Raw genomic sequence first — 25,593 nt, forward strand, 5'->3', positions numbered from 1 at the left:
GATCTCCCGTCCTCCAGTCTTCTACAGCATATTATCACTATCATTCTGACTCCCTAATTTTCTATCTCTACCTACTGGTTTCTTGGCTGCTGGCTTTAAATGAGTCCAGATCTCCCTTATCAAACAAAAACAAAAACTGCTCACTTTAAAGATATCAATGGTCTATTAACTGAAACATCTAATGGCTTTTTCTCAATCCTCATCTTTCTTGACTTCTCATAAATCTCTGATCCAGTCATCACCCTCTTCTCTCGAATATTCTTACGTCTTCATGACAGTGCTCTCTCTTCTGGTTCTCATTCGATCTATCCATTCTTGGTCTCCTTTGCTGGATTTTTATCCAGATCATGTCCGCTAACTATGGGTACTCCTAAGACTATTCCTATTTTTCTCTATACTATCTCTTCTGATCTCATCAAGTTCCTTGGTTTTAATACCACGACTATGCAGATGGTTCCCATATTTACATTTCCAGCTTCCACAATCCCCAACTGTCATTAGATCTCAAACTGGATATCTCATAGAAATCTCAAACTCAACACATACAATTTTGAACTCATCATCTTTCACCAAAAACCCTCCTCTCTTTCCAAATTTCCTGTTATTATTAAGGAGACCATTCAGTCACCCAAGCTTATTACCTTGGTTCATAGCTTCTACTAACTCACACTCACCTTATATACCCAATATAATCTCAAATCATGCTACTTTTTAACTTCTAAAACATTTCTAACGCATCTCCTTCTCTTCACTCACCCAATCACCACTTTTCAACAGGCACTCATCACATACCACTATTGCAAAAGTTTATTTTTGTTTAAGATTTATTATTTTTACTTTATTTTTTTTAGATTTATTATTTTTAAAAATTGAATTCCGAATTCTTTCCATCCCTCTGGTTCCTCCAACACCCATCGAGAAGGCAAACAATGTGATACCCATTTTTTCGTTGTTGTTTTTAAAAAAAAATTTTATTATAAAATTGGCAAACACAAATAAATATGAATATTTCTTTGTTCTGCAGAGAGCAATAAATAATGGCTGCAAATGGAACTGTAAAACCCCACAATGTATAATTTGGGTTGAGGTTGGGGTTTTGAGGGGGTTTGGGGATTAAATTTTTTATTTTCTTTAATTGAACTGAGTACAAAATAAGAAAAAAACATAATAGAAAAAGACAGAAAAGGAAAAAAAAAAAAAAAGATACTGTGCCTAGCAGAACATCAGGAAGGATTCAAAATATATAACAATAAATTTCCATTTCAAGAAAGCATATATAATAATAAAAGAGATTATATTCATGAGTGTCCATCTTTTCTTTGTTTCCTTGTAGGTTATTCTTTTATTCTCTGCTGTACACTTTTTAGTCTTTTTTTCCCTTTCATTCTCACTACCTTCCCCAAACAGGCTATCTAATTAGGCACATATATATTTATATATAGATATAGATATATAAATGTAATATATATATATATACATATTTACCCATACACCCACACATATACATATATCTACATATATTCATATATACACCTACATATATACATACTCACATATACTCAAACATTTATGTATATATAGATTTACACACATGTAAACACGTATCTAAAACAATATTAATATGGCTGACATATAAGGTAGTTTTCTCTCCTGATTAAATCTTTAAATTTGACTTTCTCTAAAATTAATGATTACTAACCCTACTATTTTTTATAACAAATTCTGGTCCTGATCCTTATTGTAGTATTTTTGTGTATATCTCTTCTTTCCTATCCCTGCTAACTCTTGTACTTTAATTCTGCTCTTTAACTTGCCTGGCTATTACTTAACCTCCCCCTGCCCTATGGATCCTTCCATTATCTTCTCCCCCCACTCTTTCTTTCCTCTTCATCCCATTCCCATTAATTTACATACTTTATCCCACTCCCAATAATCTAAACTCCCTTCTCTACCCCACCTTATCTTATCCTTCCCCCCCCCACCTTATCCTTTTCCCATTAATCTACATACCTTATCCCATTACCATAACTCTACACACCCTTCTATTTCCCTTCATCCCTAGTCAATTAATCTATATAGCTAGTCCCACTGCCATAAATCTACATATGTGGTACCCATTTGCATGTGAAATCATACAAACCATATTTACATATTAGACATCTTGCAAAAAACAACAACAACAACAACAACAAAACGAAAAAAATTACACTTCAATTTGCACTCAGAGTTCATCAGTTCTCTCTCTGGAGGTGAATAGCATTTCTCATCATGAGTCCTTCCAAACTGTCTTGGATCATTATATTGATCAGAGTAGCTAAGTCTTTCACAGTTGATCATCATTACAGTATTGTTGTCATCACGTACAATGTTCTCTTGGTTCTGTGCTCACTTCACCTTGCATCAATTCATATAGGTCTTCCCAGGTTTTTCTGAAATCATCCCCTTCGTCATTTCTTATAGCACTGTAGGATACCATCACAATTATATACCACAACTTGCTTAGCCATTCCCCAGTTGATGGACATCCTCTCGTTTTCAATTCTTTGCAACCACGAAAAGATTTGATATATATATATATATATATATATATATATATATATATATATATATTTACATATAGGTCCCTTTAATTTTCTTTTGATTTCTCTAAGGTGTAGGCCTACTAGTGGTATTGCTGGTCAAAAAGTATGCACAGTTTTATAAATCTTTGGACATGGTACTAAATTGTTTTCCAGAATGATTGAACCAGTTCACAACTCTACCAAGAGTAGATTAGTGTCCCAATTTTTCCACATCCCCTCCAGCATTTGTCATTTTCTTTTTCTGTTATGTTAACCAATCTGAAAGATGTGAGGTACTACTTAATTTGCATTTCTCTAATCAATAGTGACTTAGAGCATTTTAAAAATATGACCTAATTGTTTTGAATTCTTCTTCTGAAAACTGTTCATATCATTTGACCATTTATAAACTGAGGAATAGCTCTTATTTTTATAAATTTGATAAGAGTTCCCTATTTATTTGAAAAAGGAGGCCTTTATCCGAGAAACTTACCATAAATTTTTTTCCCAGTTTCCTGCTTTCCTTCTAATTTTGCCAGCATTGTTTTATTTATATAAATCCTTTTAACTTTCATGTAATCAAAATTATCCATTACACTCCCACTAATCCTCTTTTTCTCATTTGATCATAAAGACTTCCCTTACAGATCTAATAGATAAAATTTTCCATGCTCTCCTAATTTGCTTAAGATATCATCCTTTATGCCTAAATAATGTACCCATTTTAATATTATCTTGTTATACAGTGTGAAATGTTAGTCTACTCCTAGTTCCTGCCAAACTACTTTCCAGTTATTCCAGTAATTTTTTTTTTTTTAAATAGTGAGTTCTTTCTCCCAAAGCTCAGATGTTTGAGTTTATCTAACAGGATACAACTATGTTCACATCCTACATGTCAATTTATTGCTAATCTATTCCAATGATGCATTACTCTATTTCTTAGCCAGTAGCAGATTGTTTTTTATGATTACCATTTGGTAATATAATTTGAAATCTGGTACTATTGCAGTGTTTTCTAATTATTCCCTCCACTTCAAACCTCATCCCATTCGAATCCATTTTCTAATCTACTGCTTAGATGATCTTCCTCAAACGTAGTTCTGACCATGTTCACCTTCCCACTTGCCTGTATGTGTATTTCTCTCTGTGTCTCTCCCTCTCCCCACTCCTTGGATTCCCTCCACTCTATAATCTTAAATCCTGGCAAACTAAGCATTCTGAACTATTGGCTAAAAGCCTATTTCTATATTATATATTACATTTCTCATGGAGGTTTTCATTCTCTTACCACAATTGTTTCTAACTGAACATAGTTCAAGAAAGTCCCACCCACTCCCTGCCCACAATTGTCTCAGTCTCTTTCCTCTCCTCTTTTCTTCTCTCTCAAAAAAAAAAAAAAAAAAAAAAAAAAAAAACCTCCAATGATTTTGATCCAGGATCAAATATAAAATTCTCTATTTTGGCATTTAAAGCCCTTTCAAATTTGGCCCTTTCCTACCATGTCAGTCTTCTTCTTATACTTTATTCTGCTCCACATCCAGCTACAATTGAGCTACATTGATCCACTTGCTGTTCCTTATACACAACATTGTCTCTAGACTCCATGCATTTCCACCACTGCTTTTCCTCCTCACCTCTCATTCAACTTCCCTAGCTTCCTTCACAACTCAGGTCAAATCCAATCTTCAGTGGAAGGCTTTCTCCACTCTCCAATCTTTCCTTCCTTACTACCCACTACTTCTAGGGTATTCTTTCTTATGATTTCTTTCTATCATTTCAGTATATCATTTTAATATGGAGTTATTTGAATATAGTTTCCCCAATTAGCATGTGAGTTCCTTAAAGGCAAGAACCATATTCCTAACATTTTAACAGAGTGCTTCTTACATACTGAGCACTTGACAAATACTTAATGACTAACTGATTATTATTAAAGTGAAAATGCTTTTTCTGGATTTTTTTCTTGGTCTCCCTCCCTTCTGTGATCCCAAATCCTGGCAAATGGAGCACTCTGTAACTATTGGCTAAGAGGCAATTATTACATTTCTCATGTAGTCTTTCACCCTCTTAAGACAATTGTTTCTAGCCAAATATTTTTCAAGAAAGGTTTACAGCTTTGTTTCTTAAAAGTCATTTTTTGTTGATCAAACCACTAATTATATGAAAATTAGAGATTTAAAAACCTGAGCTCTATTAATACTAGATAAAAATTATCCAGCATGATCCAGCCATTTCCTGATAGCAGCAGAATATAAGATAACAGAGCCAGATGTCATTGAACACCTTTATCTCAGGGATAATGAGGGACAGCATGAGAAAGATAAAAGATTTTGCCCAAGATCCCATATTTTATACATAATAGTGCTGAGATATGAACTCAGGTCCTTTGATTTTCAAGTCCAAGACTCTTTTCACTATAAAATAAATAGGCTCCAGGCAAGGTAGCAATAACCAGGGAGAAGGTGAATATGTACTATGCATTTGAGTGTGTAGGTTTGCTTGAGAAAGACCTTAATTTAAACAGGTTAAGGTCATTCAAATGCATCTTGGGACATTGCCAGTCATCTTGACTTTTGTCTTGTCATTGGATTTTGATACCTCTAGTGGAGAAAATGAGGCTGATGACTTTACTTTGTAAAGTCTGCTTAAATTCAATTTACTCATAAGTCAAAATATCACCCTCATGATGTCACTGGGCCCCTTCAAGAATGAAGGATGAACAATTATTAAACTAAAACATTGTTTTGCATTAGATATCTTCCTAAGGAGTTGTGGGTAAAAAAAAAAAATGGCTGTCCAACAATTCATACTTTAAATGCAGTAGGGGACGTTTGCATATAGTAAGATAATCATTTCACAGGTCATATAGCTAGTGGTACTGATCATTTAAGTCAAATAATATTTCACCTCTTTGACAAATTTATTAAAAAGGAAATTGAGGCAATGTTAAACTAGCAACCAGATTAATTAATGGAGAAAAAGTACGAGAATTTCACAGTTCTTGCATTCTTAAGTAAATGAATTGGTATGTTGTTTAAAATATGATATGAGGACAAAGTAGTTCCTTTTAAAAATTTGAAAATTAGGGTGGAAAGAAACTCAGATTCTTTTTTTTTTAAAGCCATATGTTTAGCAAGTCCAACACTTACCCGATCATCCATTGTCATCCGAGATGCATCATCGTGGCTAATTTCACGCCCTGGTACCCGGGCCACTGAGAGCCCATTCAATGCCGCCAACATGAGTGGTCTCTTCTGAGCCTCCATCTTCTGCTTCTCTAGATTCTTTTGGCAAGAAAAGGCACGTTCTCATTCTGTCTGAGTAATTGTTTATAACACCAGTAGAATACAGGAATGCATTTTAATCTCCCCAAATCTGTAATTCCCCAGCCAAAGAATGTAGATGATCACTATTAGCAGAGTAAATTCAAAAACAACTTTCCCATTCTTCACCATGTGCCTCAGGGAACCAGTTGCTACCTGAGTGATGAGTTTTCACTTTCAAAAGGAAGGCTCCAAATGAGGAATAAATATATACCACTAGAGAGCTCACCAACTGGGCAAGAGCCTCAAGTATCTGTAAGGTTTTTTGTTATTTTTGTTTGTTGTTGTTTTTAAAGTAGGTGATAAAGAGTACATGATGAGGCCATTAGATTTCCTTGTGTAATCCCACCTAATGATGACAATAATTTGAATCATCCACTTACAATACTCTCAAGTTCTAAGTGAGTTCTAGGCCACAAAATAGAAACTAAAAGTTTCTTATGCTCCCAATTAAATCAATAAGAATTTATTAAGCTCCTTTTGTATTCCAGGGAGATAGAGAAGAAAAACTCCAATTTCATGGAGTTTATATTTAATATTATATTCTATTTTAGTGAAGAAAGTATTCTAATCTAACTCCAGAGTTACAGAAGGGAATGATCCTTCATATATAGATTTTGGATACTAAAACAAATTCAAAAGAGAAATGAATCTAGAGATCTAAGGTGTGATCTTAATCATAAGGGCAGAACAAATTACTCATTCATTGACAAAAATCTGTTAAGTTCCTACTGTGTGCAAAGCAATGTGTTAGGTATTAAGAAGATATAAGATGGGGAAGCCAGATGGTGTAGTAGATAGAGTACTGGCACTGAAGTCAGGAGTACCCGAGTTCAAATCCAGCCTCAGATGTTTAATACTAGCTGTGTGACGCTGGGCAAGCCACTTAACTCCAAATGTCTTGCAAAAAAAATAAATAAATAAATAAGATAGAAGATGAAAGTTTGTGTAAGTGCTATACAGTGATATGGATTATATTTTATATATGGATTACAAAGCACTTGAGCATGACTGCATGGTTCTATAACTGAGTCTAGAAGCTGGTTTCTTGATTTACTAGAATGCAAAGTGGAAGGTTCATGGCACTATTATATTTTGATTACATTATTGGTATTGTTCCCTAAATGTCTACTTAGACATGCAGAAAGCACTAGAAATCCCTGCCCTGACACCTAAGGCATTCATTCTGACCCATCATGATCTAATCTAGAAGGGAAAAGGATGGCACAAACACTTCATGTCACTAATAACAACTATATCTGGCATTTATATAGTTCCTGCTATGTACCAAGTACTGTACAAATATTGTCTCATCGGATGCTTACTACAGTACTGGGAGGCAGACAATATCATTATCCCATTTTACAATTAAGTTATCCCATTTTACAGATTAAGTGACTTGTCCAAGGTTATAGTTAATAAAAATCTGAGGTCAAATTTGAATTTGGTTCTTCCTGACTCCACCTTATCCAGTGCCCTACTCAGCTCCCTAAGATGTACATTTCATTGATCACAGGATCATAGATTTATAGATAAAAGGATCTGCCAAAAAACAAAAAACAAACCAACCTAATTATTCCAACTCCTTCATTTTACAAAAATCTTACAAATTTTACGTTTTATATATCTTACAAATATTTGAGGATCATAGAGACAAAATAATTTCCCCAAGAACATTACAGCAATGAGTAGCACAGCTGGGATTGAGATCAATTGGGACTGACTCTGAATACTGTTTTTTCCACTAAATCACACTTCCTCAAGACCCCTAAGTAGCCTTCCCAATCTTTTTTCCAGAAGCAGGACACAGAAGAATGAAGTTGAAGTACAGAATATAAAAATCCATGAAGTGGATAATCACCTTTTAAAGCACTAGAAGCATGCCACAGGGCAAATTCTAACCTTCTATACTCCCTCCTCCCCTGAGTTAAAATATTTTTTACTTCTATTACAGAAAATACACCAAGATGGGCAGCTTGATGGTATAATGGAGAGAGCAGTAGACCTGGAGTCAAGAAGACTCATGTTTCTGGGTGCAAATCTGGCCTCAGGCACTACCTGTGTTACCCTAGGCAAGTCATTTAACCCTGTTAGCCTCAGTTTCCTCATCTGTAAAATGAGCTAGAAAAGGAAATGGCAAACCACTACAGTATTTTTGCAAAGAAAATTCCAAATGAGGTCATAAAGTGTAAGACGTGACCAAAAAAATAAATAAATAAATGACTGAATAACAACAACATACCAAGATTCATCATTTCTTTCAATAGTATTCAATATTTTTTAATAGTATGGTACACTAGTATTGTACACTTAATAATGTCATATCTGTAATGAATAAGACTGGATTCAAAGGTACGAACAGGGTCATCATCTTTTATGAGTCTCAGTCACCTCATCTCTAAAATGAGGATCAAATTTCTATCACCTACCTCATAATATTATTGTAAAGAAAAGTATTTTACAAATCTTAAAAGCATGTAGAAATGTGTGCTACTATATCCTCTGATTTTGAGGATCCCAAACAGGCCAAGTAGAAACTATACAAGTCTAAAAAGAGATGAGGAATCTCTTGAGATGTCTATCTGAACCAGCTTGGTGAGACTCCATAAAACTAATGAATTCATCTTGAATTGTTCTTAGCACCAAATACTAACAATATCCCTCCCTTATTTTATTATATTCCTACTTAGTGAAGAAGGCACTCTAACCTAATTGCAGTCACAGAAGGAAATGATTTTGGGAAAGAAATCATGAAAAAGTTTCAAGGATGAAGCAAAGAAGCAAAGTCGGATCATACAAATAGGATGTTCCTAACATAATTGTTTTAGTTCATATTTATCTTCATGTTTGATTCTCTACTATCTGCATAAATAGAATGGAACAAGGGAAGAAATAAAGCAGGAGATAATTTGCTCATTCTTTTTATGCTTTTAGTTCAAGAGAAAGGTTACTATGAGAACTAGGCAGAGTCTCAAAAACTTCTCTCTACCACCTTCTAGTACCATAGTTAAATCAAGAGTTGCCTTGAAATACAGGAGTGTTAGCTAAGGTCAGGGTAGTAATGATCTTCCTTCTAATTCACTGTTCTTGTAGCCCAAAGACACAGAAACTACCATGAATAACAGCTTCTGAAATGGTGTGTATGAATGATCTCCAGTGGAATAAATAGGAAATGATTGTAAACTTAATTGAATAAATAGGGTAACCAACCATTGAACTTGACACCACAGCTTTACATTTCATTAATCAATATGCCTAAAAAAAATATGAAAACTGGTTCTTCTTTATATTTAGGTTTCCTGTTAGGGAAAAGGAAACTTCTTCTATTGTCTTTACCCAGCTGCAGGTTAATTTGCTTATTTTTCTTTAATTTAACAATCTGATGACTAGAAGAAGGATATGAATGTGACTAGGGGCTAGCTAAGATGGGGTACTGCTGAATGTGACAAAGATGCAATAAACAGCAACTTTTTTTTTTTTTTTTTTTTTTTTTTTTGCTGAGACCATTGGGGTTAAGAGACTTGCCTAGGGTCACACAACTAACTAGGAAGTGTTAAGTGTCTGAGACCAAATTTGAACTCAGGTCCTCCTGACTTCAGGGTGGTGCTCTATCCACTGCAACATCTAGCTGCTCCAAAAATGCAATAAACATTCTGTAAAAAAGGGGAAATCAGACTGGCCCTTGCAAAGGTGACTTTAATTGCCTTAGAACTATTGTTCAGTCACTACAGTCATGTCTAATCCTGCATGGCCTCAATTGGGTTTTTTTTGGCAAAGATACTGGAATGGTTTGCCATTTCCTTCTCTAGTTCATTTAACAGATGAGGAAACCAAGGCAAATAAGGTAAAGTGATTAACTCACAGTCACAAAGCTAGTTCAGTGTCTGATGCTACATTTGAGTTCTGGTCTTTCTGACTCCAGACATATCAAGTTGTCACCTAGCTGCTAAGGCAGATATACTGAACTCCAAAACTACAAGCAGCATCTTGATGCTCTTTATATGACAAAATAGGAACTGTAGGTAGAGCTTTTTCCTTTCCCATGGATTATTTCTTTTCCCAAGTTAGATAAACTTTTTTCCTCCTTCCCTCTCTCAGAAAATTGCATAAAAAATTAAGAAGTTGTCATTTGCCTCTAGATGTAGAAAAATTGAGATGGAGGAAAGGAGAGAATTACAATTGCATTAGATTTTGAGTATTGCTGCAAGCATGGCTAAACCAACATGACAACAAGAAAATTCCTAAAACAAAAATGCTTCTATGAATCAGGTTGGTTTTTTTAAGCTCTGGGGCTTGGGTTTCCTAAAACATTCATCTTAATTGCTCTTTGGGGATTAGGAAGAAGAAACAGGCCTATAAATGCAAGAAACTGCATAGATACAAACGAGCAAATTTCAGAAATGTTTAGAGTTTCTCAAATGACCCAAAGCTACTTAATAGTACAGATATGGTGAATTAAATTAAAATTAAAAGCAGAAAGCAATCTGAGATGGATTAGTTAAAAGTAAACAGGTTTTACAGTGAATAAAAACTTCCTAGAATACTAAGCATTACTAACTTTGGTTATATATTTTTAAAGCAACAACCCGATTTTTAGCAATTTTCAAGTGAATAAGAAAGATGTCCATCTCATTAAATTAGATCTACCTCCCTCCCTATCATTTTGAACACTTCTGCCCATGGAGCATCATCTGCTCACTGACTAGAGAACACATATTATTCATGTCTAATATAAAATTGTATCTAGGTAGCCTATGCACACGTATGGATAGGAAATACCATTAGCAGCAAAACAGACTAAATTGTTAAAATGAGAGGATACTTCACTTTGCTGATGGGAAACTCTGGCCATTCTTCTCAGCGTTATGATGCTCTTGTGTTTCTCATATGAATACAGAAACACAATTTAAAAATGAGGCCAGATGTACCATGCATTCAAATATGATAACCAGCACTGAAAGGTGAAATTTATGCATTCATCTCCTGATATATGTGTGTGTGTATAAATATGGATATGCATATGCATATACAATGTGTATATATTACGTGTTTATGAAAATAAATATACACATATGCATGTGTATAGGAAAATTATGTGTATGTATATGTATATGAATATATATGTATGTGAAAAAATGTTTTCCTTCTTTAAAAAAAGTTATTTAGAAAAAGTGTGTAATGGTAATGTAGGCAAAGATGGATCCAGATATTAACCCCACCCACATTAATCTTCCAAAACCTCTTTATAAAATCATAGATTTAGGGAATACTTGGCTGTGGGAGAACAATAAGGATACAAAGTATTTAAAGTTGCAGATATATAATTCTTGAGTAATTTTTACATTTTTAAATTTTGCTCCAATTTTTCTAGAACCCTCTACAGCATTTCCTGAGTAAACTTTCTCTCTGTTTTTAAAGGAGCTTCATTTGCAGATTGGGTGTGCGCAGATATAAAGAACTAGGAAGGCACGCTAAGGTGGAGAGAAGGACAAAGGAAAGTAACCTGGAAAAGAAGGATACCTACCCTGATCATCATTTCTCTTTCGATAATGCTGTCCTCTAGAGAAAACATTTCAGAAACAGGTCTCTCCTTCACCGGTTCCTTCTTGACCCGTTCCTTCACACTTGTGAGGTCGGGTTCTGAGATCGAGGGGCCGAGAGAAGATCCATTGATGGTGAGCTGGTCTGGGCGAGACACACTGATAGCTTTGGGGGGCCCCGGCCTCATGACCCTGCTTCTTGCAGTGGCTGCGGACATGCTCACTTGATCTTGCCTCAAGGCCCCGTTGCTGATACTTTTCCTTGGTCCTGGATATTCGGGAGGTGGCTTGTTGGGGATTCGGGCCAATGCGGCCTGCAGCTGGGCACTATACCTCACGTTCTCTCGGAGGGCAGGGATTCGGGGAACTGCCTCAGGAGTCTCTTCTTCCTCTTCACTCTCGCTACTGTGGATGAGCATCGTAGCATCGGAGGAGGTCTTCTTGTGATGGTAGTGGGCGGAGGGCAGATGATCGTGGCTCATTGGCACTTCCTCCGGTGGCACCTGTTCACGAAGGGTATTTCGGCGTGGTATCGGAGCATTGAGCGTCTTGAGAGCCATGGCTTCGATCCCCCGCACCATGTTGCTGATTACTTCCAGACTATGGCGCTTATTGACGGCGGAATGGCGCTTGTTGGCCGTCAGGGGCTCGCTGACCTCTTGGAGCGACTGGTGGACGACCGGTGAGCTGTCCTCTTGGAAAGTCTTCACGGACAGCTGGACCTTCCGGGTAACCAGGTCGGGGCTGCTCCCGCTGACATATCTGTGGCGGTGGCTGGCAAGGTCGGGCGTGCTGGTGGCGGGGCGCGGGCGGGGGTAGGGGGGCGGAGGCCGGAAGAGGTAATTCTTGAGCATGTGAGCAGTGTTGTAACTGTGGTTGTTTTGCAGCTGCATGTTGGCCAGCTCCGGGGTGCTCACCGTGTGGGAGATGGCGCTGGGGACCTTCTTCCCGTGCACAGTCTTACCACCTGGCTTGATTTGGTCAGCTCGGCCCACAGGCTTGTTGTAGCCTCCATGCGGCACGTAAGGAACGGTGTAAGGATGTCGCTCCCTTATCTCGGGCTGACTGTAAACCAGGTCCTCTGGCTGGTTGTACACATGAGTGTTGCCTATGTTGAGATTCCTAAGAGACTGGCTCTGGCTGTCCACCGCCATCACACCCCGCTTCATCTGGCGCATCACTGTTTCGTAATCGGGAGTCGGCCGATACGAGGGGACGATGATGGCACTGTGGCGGTGGCTTGGGATGTAGTCGGCCCGCATGATGTCGCTCCCTGGGATGCTGAGGTTGGAAGACACTGGAGAAGCCTGGATGAAGTTCTGGGAGCAATTGAGGGAGTTCCCACTGTGGGCACTGCAGACACTGCCGTTTGTAACAGTACCATTTAAGTAACTTAAGTCCAATGCACACCGGTCCAGGCTGGTCTGGGATCTGCAGTAGAAGGCTTCTTCATTCCCGTGGAAAATGCTGTCTAGAGTAAAGATTAAAGAAGAAGTGTGAATTTTCTAGAATAACACCCATCTCACCATGCATGGTTTTTCATTCATGTGGACATGCTCTGGTAGAGGGAAACAAATAAATAAAGACATAAAATCCAAATCCCAACTTATGTCAAATATTTTTTTTTAATTTAAAAATATTTTTAAAAAAATTGTTATCCCAATAAAGATAATCAGTGATAAAAAGTAGAGGGAAATAAGTAAATAAATAAGTAAAAGTCTAAATCCCAACCTATATGTCAAATATTAAAAAAAAAAAAAACTACTGTTATCCCAATAAAGATATTAGTACCAAAAAAGGAAAATTACAAAACATTCTAAATGAAAATCAAGGAATCATAAGGAAAATCAAGAAATCAAGGAAAAATACTGAAAATGAGACTGAGGATCACTTGGCTAACTTCTAGATTGCAACCAGCTTAAAAAGTTTGCCACTGAAGTAAGATCTTAGCTCCATGTACAGCTTTGGAGTTACAGGACTTGCTTTTTTATGCAGGGGTGGTCAATGGGCTACTGAGATTTCTATGCTGGGAAAACCTTAAATACATTATTGAAACTAAAACTTTAGTATAAGCCCCATATTGGAGTTCTCTGAGATGTCCGTCTTTTCTGCTACAAGGGCAATGTTCCTGAAGTGTGAGGGAATAAAGAGTGGAGATCAAAATATTAGAAAATAATGAAGCAGTTTAGATAATAGATGTAGTTATCTAATTTTAATGGTCTATACTGACGAATAAGAATTAAAACTTCTTCTTAGCCCCCTGCCCTTTAGGATAGGAATACTATAGAGTAATCCAAACTAAGATACAAACTTAAAAGCAAACTCAAATCTGGGAGAAAAAAAAAAATCAGTTTTTTAAATTATAGATACCTTGCCAGATGCCACAGCTAAGTGGCATGAAGGAACAGAAGAAAATTATGACCAAATCACTGGGCATGTTATCTATGAAAACAATAGGTTCAGCAGAGCCCACATATACAGGATAAACTGGGAGATCAGAGAATCACAGAATACTTGGATGAAGTATCCACTCAAGTGAAATATCTTAAGTAACTTTTGGAATTCCATTACAAACATATCAGCTTTTGCAAGTCTTTTTTTAAAAGTATGAAATATTAGCTTTCAAAGTTTTGAGGATCTGACTTATAAAGGTATTTTAATTTAGTCAGTTATTAATAATTCAGAAGCTCACTGTCTAATAAATCTATAATTTAAATTTCTCTTTTTCCTTCTTCCTTTTTGGCTATTTCACAGCTTACTAGTACCTTTACCATGTGAATGGTTTTCCCCAAATGAATTGGAGTCACAACAAATTAGCTTATCTCTGGGAAAAGTGATTGGTGCTAGGAAAGACAGAAAGCCAAAGCTAAAAATTAGGCTTTGAGAGATCTATATATTTCCATGGTAAAAGCATATAAGGTTATGCAAGGCAATTGAAATAAAAATCATGATTTTCTTTAAAGTAGCTCTCTGATAATGTTCTAACCCAGCTCGTATTTTGTTCACTTCTTAAATAACCACTAACAGCAAATGCAAGGCAGTATTTCTTCATATGTGTGTGTGTATTTTTAATTAAGTACTAGTACAATTTTAATTTCTCTTCTTTGATATAGACCTTCAAAGTTTGACAGCTAAATTTCTTCTTTTTGGGATATATATTGCACACACACAAAGAGAAAGAAAGAAAGAGAGAGAGAGAGACAGACAGACAGAGAGACAGACAGACACATGGACGGAGGGAAAGGGGGAAGAGAGAAAAACACTGCTTTGAGTTAGCTGTTGAACAACCTTTAAGAGGGACATAAAATGTTATCACTTTCATAAATCAAAAACTGTTATTTACTATCTCTGTAATCTTAGGAAAACTCTCTGCCTTAGGTAACTTCCATATCTATTTTAAAAAATAAGACTGGATTAGCTGACCTATTCAAATCTAACTTTATAAACCTATGAATGCCTACAATCCTGAATTATAAAGACCAAGCATTTATAATATGGGCAATATGTCTTGCAGGATAATGTGGCCCTTAGCATCAGGAAGACCTAAGTTAAAACCTAAGACAAATTCCACCTCTGAAAATGACAAGCAAATAGATCCTAGAAAACTCAGTAATCACTTTTGTGATTCAGACAACTCCCTAGGACTTACCTAATAATTCACAAAAGGTTTATAATCTGTACAGATAGGAGTTCTTTTAGTAGAAGTTTCCACATGTTAATAAAATCACAGGTCATATGAATATCGATTTCAAGGTAGAAGAAAATTCAGAAATCCTCTCATTTTATAAATGAGGAAACTGAGTTAAATACCTTTCTTCAAATCATAGAGGTAAGTTCAAAAGCCACTGTTTGAATCCAAGACTTCATACTACAAATCCAGCATTCTTTCCAATGTAACACAATTTCTCCTGAATCTCCCACTTAGTAAAGCAAAGTTCAAACAAACATATGAATACCTTTTCCCTAATATATTCTATGATTCCTTGCATTTTTTCCCCTTTTAAGCTATGAAATCATAAGCCAGAAATACCTTGGGAAGTGTGAGTTTCAGTGTAGTGTTCTCCACATTGGACATGCATAGGAGGCAAGATATATGGCTGTTGTCTTGGCTGAAACAAAAAACATATAAAACATAGGAAAAATCTCAGCAAATGAAAAATATCTAGTTTAGAAGAGAGAGTTAAAATACATGGTTTACTCCATCATGCAGGGTTTGTAAATGAATCCTACTCTTGGCCACTCCTATTTGCTCTTTTTTTTTTTTTTTTTTTTGCCCTTGCCCACCCTTTAACTGTACTCTGCTTATCAGTGCTTCCATTTCTCTCCAATTCTGTGGACTGAGAAACAGAGAATAAAAGTGAGTGGGTATTACTAGCTTTGGACAAGAGTAGATAGTAAGAATTTTACATACAGATATCCATAATGAATTGTGTATGCGTGTGTGTCTGTATCTGCACAATTTAGTTAATGGCCAATTCAGAAATTTATTTTGCTTTCCAACTGTTGGGTTCCTAGACTTTTTATCTATAAAGTTAAAGTGTTAGGTTAAGTGATGTCCAAGCCCTTTCTAATTCTAAAAAAAACCTATAACTCGCCATATAATTATTTTCAACAGGAATTTGGCTGGCATTATTAAAATGATTATTGCCTTAAAAAAGTAGCAGGAACTAGGAAAACTGAAAAAAATTAAAATCAGGAGAAATCACATTGTGCTGGCATTTCTGATATCATATATGTCTGACATTGGAGCTGTCTACCATTTCCTTGTTTCTTTTGTTTTTAAAAAAGCAAAAGAATTGAGATGGTAAACATTAAATGAAGAAACAAACAAGAAGGTAAAGGCAAAAAAAAAAAAAATAGAAAAGAAAAGAAAGTAAAGTCAACAAAGAATGGAAGTTGATAAAACCTCCTTTTGAGAAAGGAAATAGATGAGAATAGCAAAGAAAATTCGTTGTTAGCAGTGGTACTTATTCATAAATATCATTGGCTGGTTTGGGAACTGAAATTTCCAAAAGCGTTTTTTCTGCATCTTCAGAAAGAGTGATTCAATGTTTGACCTGTTTCTACGATGGTAGAGCATCTGATTTTCAAATACTGAGGAGGAAGTCTGTACTGGGCTGGAATGAGTATAAGATATAAGTACAAAGAAGAGAACTCATAATCATAGGTCTTCAGTTGAATCTCAAGTCGGCTCCTTGCTATATGTGTGTCTTTGGGCAAATTATTTAAGATGGGTCTTGCCTTCATCTTACATAATCTCTGTTTCAGAGATATTGAAGAAATATAGCTTCTAGGAGAGATAGCAATAATTTTAAGGTCCCCTGATCTTAGGGTGCTGTTGTTCTAACAATCTAGTCAGTGATTCTAAAGTCTTCTGGCTTTGGAATCTGTGACCTCGAGGTCTCTCACCTTACCTCCCCAAACTTTGGAGTACTATTGTTCTGGCTTCTGTCAGTGATTGTAAAAGTCTTCTGGTCTAGAAATATAATATTTCCTCCCTTAGATTTAGGGAAAATATGTTAGTGATCCTGAGACTCTAACTATTGTTCTGACAATTTTGTCTTATCTTCTAGCTTTAGGATAGTCCTAAATTTGCTGGTCAGTGAGTGATAACCAAATTCCTGAGACTGCTTCTCAGTTCTATCTTTAGGTCATAAAATTAGCATATCAATGACATAAAGAACAGGATCAAGGTGCCTCCTTTCTCTGGGTTCCTGGCTAAATTCATTTGGAATTTTGCCAATTTCAATTGACATTACAATTACAATAAACTGAGGCAGCTAGGTGATGCAATGGATAGAGCACCAGACCTGAAGTCAGGAGGACCTGAGTTCAAATGTGATCTCAGATACTTAACACGTCCTAGCTGTGTGACCCTGGGCAAGTCACTTAACCCCAATTACCTCAGCAAAAAAAAAAAAAAATCCATAAACTTTGCCCTTTAATTTAGATATGGTTTCAAGCCTGCAAATTCTTTTGACACATCACGACAGCGACCTGTGACCCCAACCTTTTAGGGTCCCTTCTCAACCTCAACAATATGATGGTCTAATGGAAAAATTGTAGTTTAAGAATTTAGAGCTAGATAATCTCTTCAGATTCTTTCAGCTCTAAATCCAATGATGTGTAACCTAAAGTGAGAAATCAGCAGCCCAACAAGAGAATGAACTTGGTCTTGCTTTTGTTCATATCAGTGAAAAATTTCAAGTCAGCTGATGTGAGAAAGGAGAAGTTGTGAATCATGTTTCCTATAGGCTTATGTTATCAGCATCAAATAGGAAGGCCCTTAACTTTTATTTAAGAAATCTAAAAATAAGATGAGATCAAAGGACAGAATAATACTTGGCCTCCCATCAATATTTATAAATCTTTTTTGGGAAATGATCTCACTGTTTCAAAAGCCGAAATTTAAATGAAAGGAAAAAGGAAAAAAGTAATAACAAAGAAGAGATTTTTTTTTTTTTTGGGAAACAGTGAAACATTATTTTTCTAGTGACAGTTCAGGTAGTAAGTTTAAAGTGATACTTCAGGCTTTTAAGTTGCTAAAGGATAGGGCAACTAAGCGGTATAACATTGAATACTGAGCCTGGAGTTAGGAAAACTAATCTTCATGTATTCGAATCTGACCTCAGTTTTGTAGGCAAGTCACTTAACTCTCTTTGCCTCTGTTTCCTCATCTGTAAAATAAGCTGGAGCAGGAAATGGCAAACCACTTCAATATGCTTGACAAGAAACCCCAAATCAGGGCATGAAGAGTGGGATATGAGTGAACTAGGCCTAATAATAGTAGCATTAGGCCTAAATCAGCCACACCTGGCATTCTTACATATTTGCACACACGCCTTCTTTAAAGCAATGATATTCCTATGCTCAGGCTCCATCATCCACAGCCTTAATGAAGAACAAGATATTCATAAAACAGAGGGACTACTTATGCTTCTCCCAATCACATGCTCCACAATCATACTAGGTGATAATGGGTAGGGTGGAGATGCCTATAATAGTAGGGCAGATGAAAGGGGCAAATAGATTTTCGTTCATTTTTTCTCTCAGGGGAACGGAATTTCTGGGAGTTTGAGAATTTCTTCAGGAGGATAAATATAAAGTATTTCAATACCGATGAGTTGTAGTTGGAACAGCGGATATGAGTGAGCAACTATAAAGGGTGGAGACAATGTCTGCATTATTTAAAACAATGCCCATTACAGCACTTTGCTTATCATCTAAATACTTATCAATTAACTAAAACAAGAAATGTCTTTTCCAATATTAGTTTCTAATAATGTATTTCCCTTAAGTTAACTATGTTGCTAATGATGTATTGATGAATATGCATGTCTCCTGTAGAAAAATCAAATTTTATTTACAGTAGATCATATATAAGGAAAGGAAGCCAATGAAAACTTTTAAAATACAACATTGACCTAAATAAACAAGCTGTAAACTTCAAGAAAATGAAATGGCAGATCTAAAACAAATTCTACCACTCTTTTCTAATATTTTCTATCTAGAAAACACTGATGTGGCTAGATCTAATGTTGTAATAGCTAGATGTTTTGGTTTTCATAAGAATTTTGTTGTTTCACAAAAATACAACACAGAGCAGAACGTATCTGCTGCAATCAGAATGGTATTCCCTTATTGTAGTGTCAAGAGGAACAAGTTTTTAAAAAAACGTTAAGTGTAGATACAAGGAGCATAAAGTAGTTTGCAAACAGTCTTCTATTATTTCAGCTAGTTATTTAACACCTTTTAGTTAATTTATTCATTCAGAAAACATTTTTTTTCAATTGTAGACTATGTCTTACAGTGGGAAGAAGGGAGATTAAAAAAAAACAAAAAACCAAACATCATCCCCAGTTTTTAAAGAATCTTGTGAGGGGACATAGTCCATGATTCGTAAAACAACAAAATAATATCAAAGCAATTTAAATTAAGAGAATGAAAATGCAGTATAAACTCTATATGAGTGTGTGTGCTAAAGAAACACAAAATATTCATGTTAGAATGAGATTAGTCAAATTTCTTGAAGAAAGAGAATCTTAATTTGGATTTAATAGGGAAATGGTAGGCATGAATCTCTAGCACATTGTGACAAAGTGGACAATTGTATTCTTTAAAAAAAAAAATAAAGAAAGTCTAGACCATGTCATACCATATACTGAGCATCTGCTGGCTATGATAGAAAACTGTAAATAGTTGCTAATTTGAACTGACAGACTTTCCTCAGTGGAAGCTCCTCATACTAATGAGACTATCACTAATGAGGTCCAGACCAAATTCAATTTCTAACTCCATCAGTGAGATGACTTGATAATGACAATGTTCCACATACCAGTGATGACCGACTCCAGGTAGGTTGTCGTCTGATGGGAGGAGGAGAACTTGACTGTCTGCATGAAAGACGGAAAGATGAATGCAGTTTGAAGAGCAAGTCTCATTTGTGAAAAATATTTAGAGGGAAATAAGAAATTCTGAAATAAATAATAACTCCCTTGTCAAATAAAAGTTCGAAGAGAGGAAAATAATTTAGAATCTTTATTACTATATAAAAACATAATTTAATGCTGAAATAATTTGTCTTTTTAGCACTGCTACACTTAGAGTCCTTTCCACAAGAAGTCCAACATAGTAGAGAAAAACACAATAATCTTGCATTTATAAATAAAAAGGTAGGAGGAAGAGCAGAAGGTTCTTGAGAAACAAAAGCAAGATACCTTAGAACAAACCTTTATGAAGAAGTTTCAAACAATGATGGAATTTCACACAGGTCAGCCCTAAGTCTTCAAATAAGCTCAGAAAGTAAGCAAGACCTCGCTTTGAGGATAGTCTTAATAGCTAAAGAAATAGCTCCTGCAGAGCTGGGCAATGGATTGATGACTAAAGAATGACCTAGGAGTCTTATGTAGGTAAACAGAAAACCTTAAAAGCATTAAAGAGGGGGCAGGTAGGTGGTACAGTGGATAGAGCACTAGCACTGAAGTCAGGAAGACCCTAGTTCAAATCTGGCCTCAGACACTTAATACTTCCTAGCTGTGTGAACCTGGGCAAGTCACTTAACCCCAATTGGCTCTGCAAAAAACAAACAACTCCCTTCCCAAAAAAACAAAACAAGCATTAAGGAGCTAAAACCCTACAATAAGTCACACATGTGGCAAAACTTGTGAGTCAAAAGAAATACTGGTTACAAAACACAAACCAAAAAAGAGGTTGGAATAACTAGACACAGGTGGAAATATTACACTAAGTAACGGGATAGAGAAGAAAAGTTATTAAGGAAACAAGTTATACAACCATGAAGTTGAATGTTGCAACAGAAAAATAACAACTAATAATAATAATTATAGCTAGTATTTACATAGCACTTTAAGGATTGTATAGCTCTTTACAAATACATGATTTGTATGTTTAAAAATAATAACAAATTTACCAATAATACTTCATTTTATCCTCACAATAATCCCAAGTGCTATCTCTAGCCTTCCTTTTCTTTATCTTAATGGGAGAACTGGATTAAATGACCCCTAAGATCCCTTTCACCTCTAAATGTATGATCTTAAGTTTTAAAATTAGTAATGAAGGTGTTTATGTGTAGATAAGAAAATCATAACTTTTTCATGTTTTAAAAATTATCTTAAATCAATTTTTAATTGATTATAAATTATGCTGCACTCTCCATTTGAGGAAAAAGCCATTGAAAAAGACAAATGGTGACACCATTATTTTAAGGCAGAATTTGAGAAAATGGTTGAGTTCACATGATAGGAGAAGCAGCTTTTGAAAGGTGTTCTTCCCATGGTTCGTATCAGCTCAATATAGTTCAACAGTAGAGATCTTATTAACTTCAAGGAGTAATTTAATGAATTAAAACAGGAATTTGGGTTCAGATGCAAATTTAAATGGAAGCTGTTTCAGAGAGAAACCACAATATTGCGAGATGAGGGAGTGGGCAAAGGGTGTTTTCTAGGTTCCATGTTTTATTTCAAATGGTAGCTATAAAATTTTCTTTTTTTCTTAATCTGCTCCTCTTTGATCTGCCCTTCCTTCAATTTCCTTTGCTATGTTTCATTATATTACACTGAACCCTAGAACAAGTATACATACCAGGGTGTATGTATGTATGCACAGATGCACGAATGCACCTTTGTCTCTACAAATATATTTGTGTGTGTGAGTATATGTGTGTACATATATTCATGTGAATATGCATGATATGCAACTCTATATATCTGCAATAGCTGATATAAGCAAACATGTATGTGCATATGTATTTTGTGTGCATATCTATTATCCCTGGTTAGCTAGCACCCGAAGGTGACCAAATTTCACAAAGGAGTGACTTGTGATAGCTGGAATGAATCGAATGAATGGCCTTTAATGTGAGGAGGAAAAAAAACTTTGCCCTGACCTAAAGATATAGTTAGAAAAGCAACAGAGATTCCTCAGCAGGGATTGCTCGGGGCCAACATTTTCCATACTCTTGATTGTATTCACTGGGGGAATGAGAAGGCAATTGCTCATTCTGAATTTACTTTCCTGAAGCTCTTGGATACAAAATTAGACGCCCCATATTTCTAGGCTCCCAAATTGCTGCCTGCTCCCTGCTGATAAACTTCTTTTCAAGACAACCATAGTCAGGGTAATGACAGTATGAGTCCCCAGCATGCTGTTCCCAGGGTCAGGTCATCCTGAAGTTCCCTCATCAGACTCTCCATTATCATCCTTATTTCCAAAAAGGAAAAAAAAATTTAAAAATATGGATTTGTGCCACCTATTAGAGTCTTGCAAGCTTTCCTCTAATTACCCAAGCCTCTCATTTTCAGTCAGATGACATGACCCAGAGGCACACGCAGGGGCTAGCCAACTGTGTAAGTGAGACTGTGATGAAGATGACAGGGGCTTCTTTTCTTTCAAGTTGGCTTCTCATTTCACAACACACTTCTGAATATACTCCACGCTTGACAGTGTGTGGCACCCTAGGAAATTCTGAACAACTAAGCCATTCCAAAACCAGGAAGTTTGTCAGTGGGGGTGCAGTGGGGTGAGCATGGGGGAGGCTGGAGAATGAAGTTACAGGATGCACACGCAAAGGAACTCTCTCTTTCTCTCTCTCACACACACACACACACACACACACAACAGGGTGAGCAGTTAAGCTCATATAATGAATTTTTTCCACACATATAATCTCACATAGATTAGACAAGATTTGACCCTGAAAGTTCTTGACTTCCTACTGTGGCCTGCTCTTTTGACTTCAGAGTATCATGAGATGATAGGGGAGAATGGTGCAAAGAGGGATGTGTAACAGACAGGGATCACTAAAAAGTAAAACTAAAACAAAACAAAACAAAACCACTAAGTCCAATTAAACTAAACCCTCAAGGGAGACAAAGACATATGTTTACTTACTCAGTACAAATTTTGTTCTGCTTGTAAAATTTGTGTCTTGTAGCAAACAACCGAGAAATATATTTAGCATTTTCAATATCATCCTTAAAAAAAAAAAAGAAAGAAAGAAAGAAAACAGAAGGGAAATAATAAACATTTATTTGATTATACACAGATTTCCCCATGGCTACTTTCCAAACTATGTATGACACACACATCCCCTCTCCCCTAACCAAAAAGTCCTATCATGGGGAGTCTAGTGGTTGCTGAAGGAACTGTTAAGCAGAAAGAACTAGACTTACATGCTTGCATCAGATTGCTTTAAAAAGGAAGTAATCATGGGTACATACCCTAAGCACCATGAAATTTAAGGCAGAAAAGTGAGGCAGCTAAAGTCTAAGACTTTAGGACAGGAACTCCATGGAAGATGAGTTAACCTGCTTGTTTCAGATTAGCCTCTGGGGCACAATGAAAAAAAAATTCATCATTCTTCAGGTCAGCTAAGGAAAGCAAATATGTGTAACCCAACCAGTGGCTGACCTGATGGAACCTGTAACTGGAGGAGGATGGGTACAAGTGAATATGGCACACCAGAGAACATGATCCATCACAAAGCAGGAGCATTCAGGAATCCTAACCAGGAGTTTACAAGTCAGCTATAAGGAATGTTATGGGGAGTGTTTTTGTGGCTGCTGAATGTAAGCTTCAGTAACAATACACTTAGATAGCAAAGTCTAGAAAGAAGGCGGGCACATCCCACCCTTTCTATTCTGTGTTAGTGAATTCTGGTTTCTTGGCTTAAGATTTTTACAGGAATCTTTTAATTCCAGTGCCTTCTTTCTGCTGATGATTTCCAATTTATCTAATTTATATATTCTTGTTCATCCTTCATTTTCTTAGAAGACCAATTACATCTTGCAGTGATGTGTTGACTAACACTAAGTAAAGAAGAGTTGTGTTTAGTCATCAGCCTCATTCTTTCTTCCAGAATCACTGGAACCCAATGAGTTTATGGGATTTAAATGACAATTGAGTTCAATAAACTTTTACTACATACCTACCATAGGGATGCTAGGCAGCAACTGTGCTAGACATAGACACAAACCAGAATGTGCCCTTCTATTCTACTAGAAGCAAGACTTTTAGTCTACTATATTTGTCTTTATGGAGCAGCACTGGGTGAGTTGCTTACTGTGTGAAAGAGAGCAGTCTCTTCTTTATTGATTAGTTCCAGTAGGATGGTAGACTTGTTATGCGTGATATTGCCAATATCATTCCACCTAAACAAAAAAGGCATCACTGAGTTTGACCAGAGACACTTCCAGGTATATCAGAAAATAATAATAGTATTTATATGATTTTCAAAGCTTGCCAAGTCCTTTTCATGCATTATCTCATTTAATCCTCACAATAAACCTGAGTAAATGCAAAATATTATCATGATTTTACAGACAAGAAAACTGAGACATGAGAGAAATTAAACCATTTGTCCACAGTCACATAGCTAATGTGGATAAGCAGTATATGATACTCAGGTCTTGCTGATTCCAAATTGAGCATTCCATCTACTATATCACCTAGGCTGTCAGGATGTATTTTCATTTTAAAAAACATATTTTGAAAACTGAACATTGTATCATTATTATAATTGCCAAGTTTAGCCCCAGAGAAGATACTTAATAGCTGTATGACCCTGGACAAGTCACTTAAGTCTGTTTGCCTCAGTTACTTAATCTTAAAATGAGCTAGAGAAGAAAATAGGATTTTCACTGGCTGTCTTCCATGTTTGGAATTCTCCCCTTTCCTAATTCTGTCTCTTGGCTTTCTTCAAGTCCCAACTAAAATCCTATTTTTTACAGGAATCTTTTAATTCCAGTGCTTTCTTTCTGTTGATTATTTCCAATTTGTCCAATTTATATACTATTGTTCATTCCTCATTTTTGAAGAAGACCAATGACACCTTGGGGTAATATACTGATTTGCACTGTGAGGAAGAGTATTGCAGAGTCATCAGCCTCACTATCTCTTCCAGAGTTATAGGAACCCAAGACAAAAGTCAAGACAACAGGCAAGTTTGTCTCTAGTTGTTTGCATGCTGTCTCTCCCTAATTGGTCACAAGACTGTGAGTTTCTTGACAGCAAGGACTGATTTCTTAATCTATCATTCATTCATGATATCATTTATCACTATATAAACATCATTTATCAATAAATATTATTTTTCATCATTTTATTTGATCCAATTTGATCCTTATTCCACCTTGTGAAGTTACTGAAGCACCCCTTTTAGATCACTCAATCAACATGTATTAAGTGCCTAATATGTGCCAGGAATTTTGCTACAAGATGGGGATACAAAAAAGAGAAAAAAGATAGCCCTTCTCATCCAAGGAGCTCACAATCTAATGGGCAAGACAACATATAAACAAATATATACAAAGCAAGCTATATTCATTATAAATGGGAAATAATTAAAATGGAAAAGTGCTAGAATAAAGAGGAATTGAAGAAGGCCTCCTGCAGAAAGTAGGATTTTAATTGAGACTTAAAAGAAAGTCAGAAGGCAGAGAGGAAGAGGGAGAGCATTCAAGGCATGGAGAACAGCCAAAGAAAAATGCCTGAAACCAAGAGATGGAGTATCTTATTCCTAAAAAAAGTCAGGAGGCCAGGTTCACTGGATTGGAAAGTATGTGTTGAAGAGTAAAGTGTAAGAAGACTGGAAAGATAGGAAGGGGCCAAGTTTTAAAGGGGTTTGAATGCTAAACAGATTGCTGTGTA

The 25,593-nt window shown here is 36.1% G+C and overlaps 1 protein-coding gene across 3 annotated transcripts in view; it reads right to left on the bottom strand.

The window, feature by feature from the left end:
* Window positions 1-25,593, bottom strand: part of PTPN14 (protein tyrosine phosphatase non-receptor type 14) — a 245,709-nt gene that overhangs the window by 23,510 nt on the left and 196,606 nt on the right. For all 3 annotated transcript variants that reach the window (XM_031937365.1, XM_031937364.1, XM_031937366.1), the window contains 6 exons: window positions 24,008-24,095; window positions 22,837-22,919; window positions 19,760-19,817; window positions 15,455-15,533; window positions 11,409-12,895; window positions 5,711-5,845 (listed from right to left, as the gene is read on the bottom strand). In XM_031937365.1, the coding sequence (XP_031793225.1) occupies window positions 5,711-5,845; window positions 11,409-12,895; window positions 15,455-15,533; window positions 19,760-19,817; window positions 22,837-22,919; window positions 24,008-24,095 (1,930 nt within the window). The remainder of the gene's footprint in view (window positions 1-5,710; window positions 5,846-11,408; window positions 12,896-15,454; window positions 15,534-19,759; window positions 19,818-22,836; window positions 22,920-24,007; window positions 24,096-25,593) is intronic.

The sequence above is a fragment of the Sarcophilus harrisii genome, chromosome 4 (assembly GCF_902635505.1).
Source record: "Sarcophilus harrisii chromosome 4, mSarHar1.11, whole genome shotgun sequence".
NCBI classification, from domain to species: domain Eukaryota; kingdom Metazoa; phylum Chordata; class Mammalia; order Dasyuromorphia; family Dasyuridae; genus Sarcophilus; species Sarcophilus harrisii.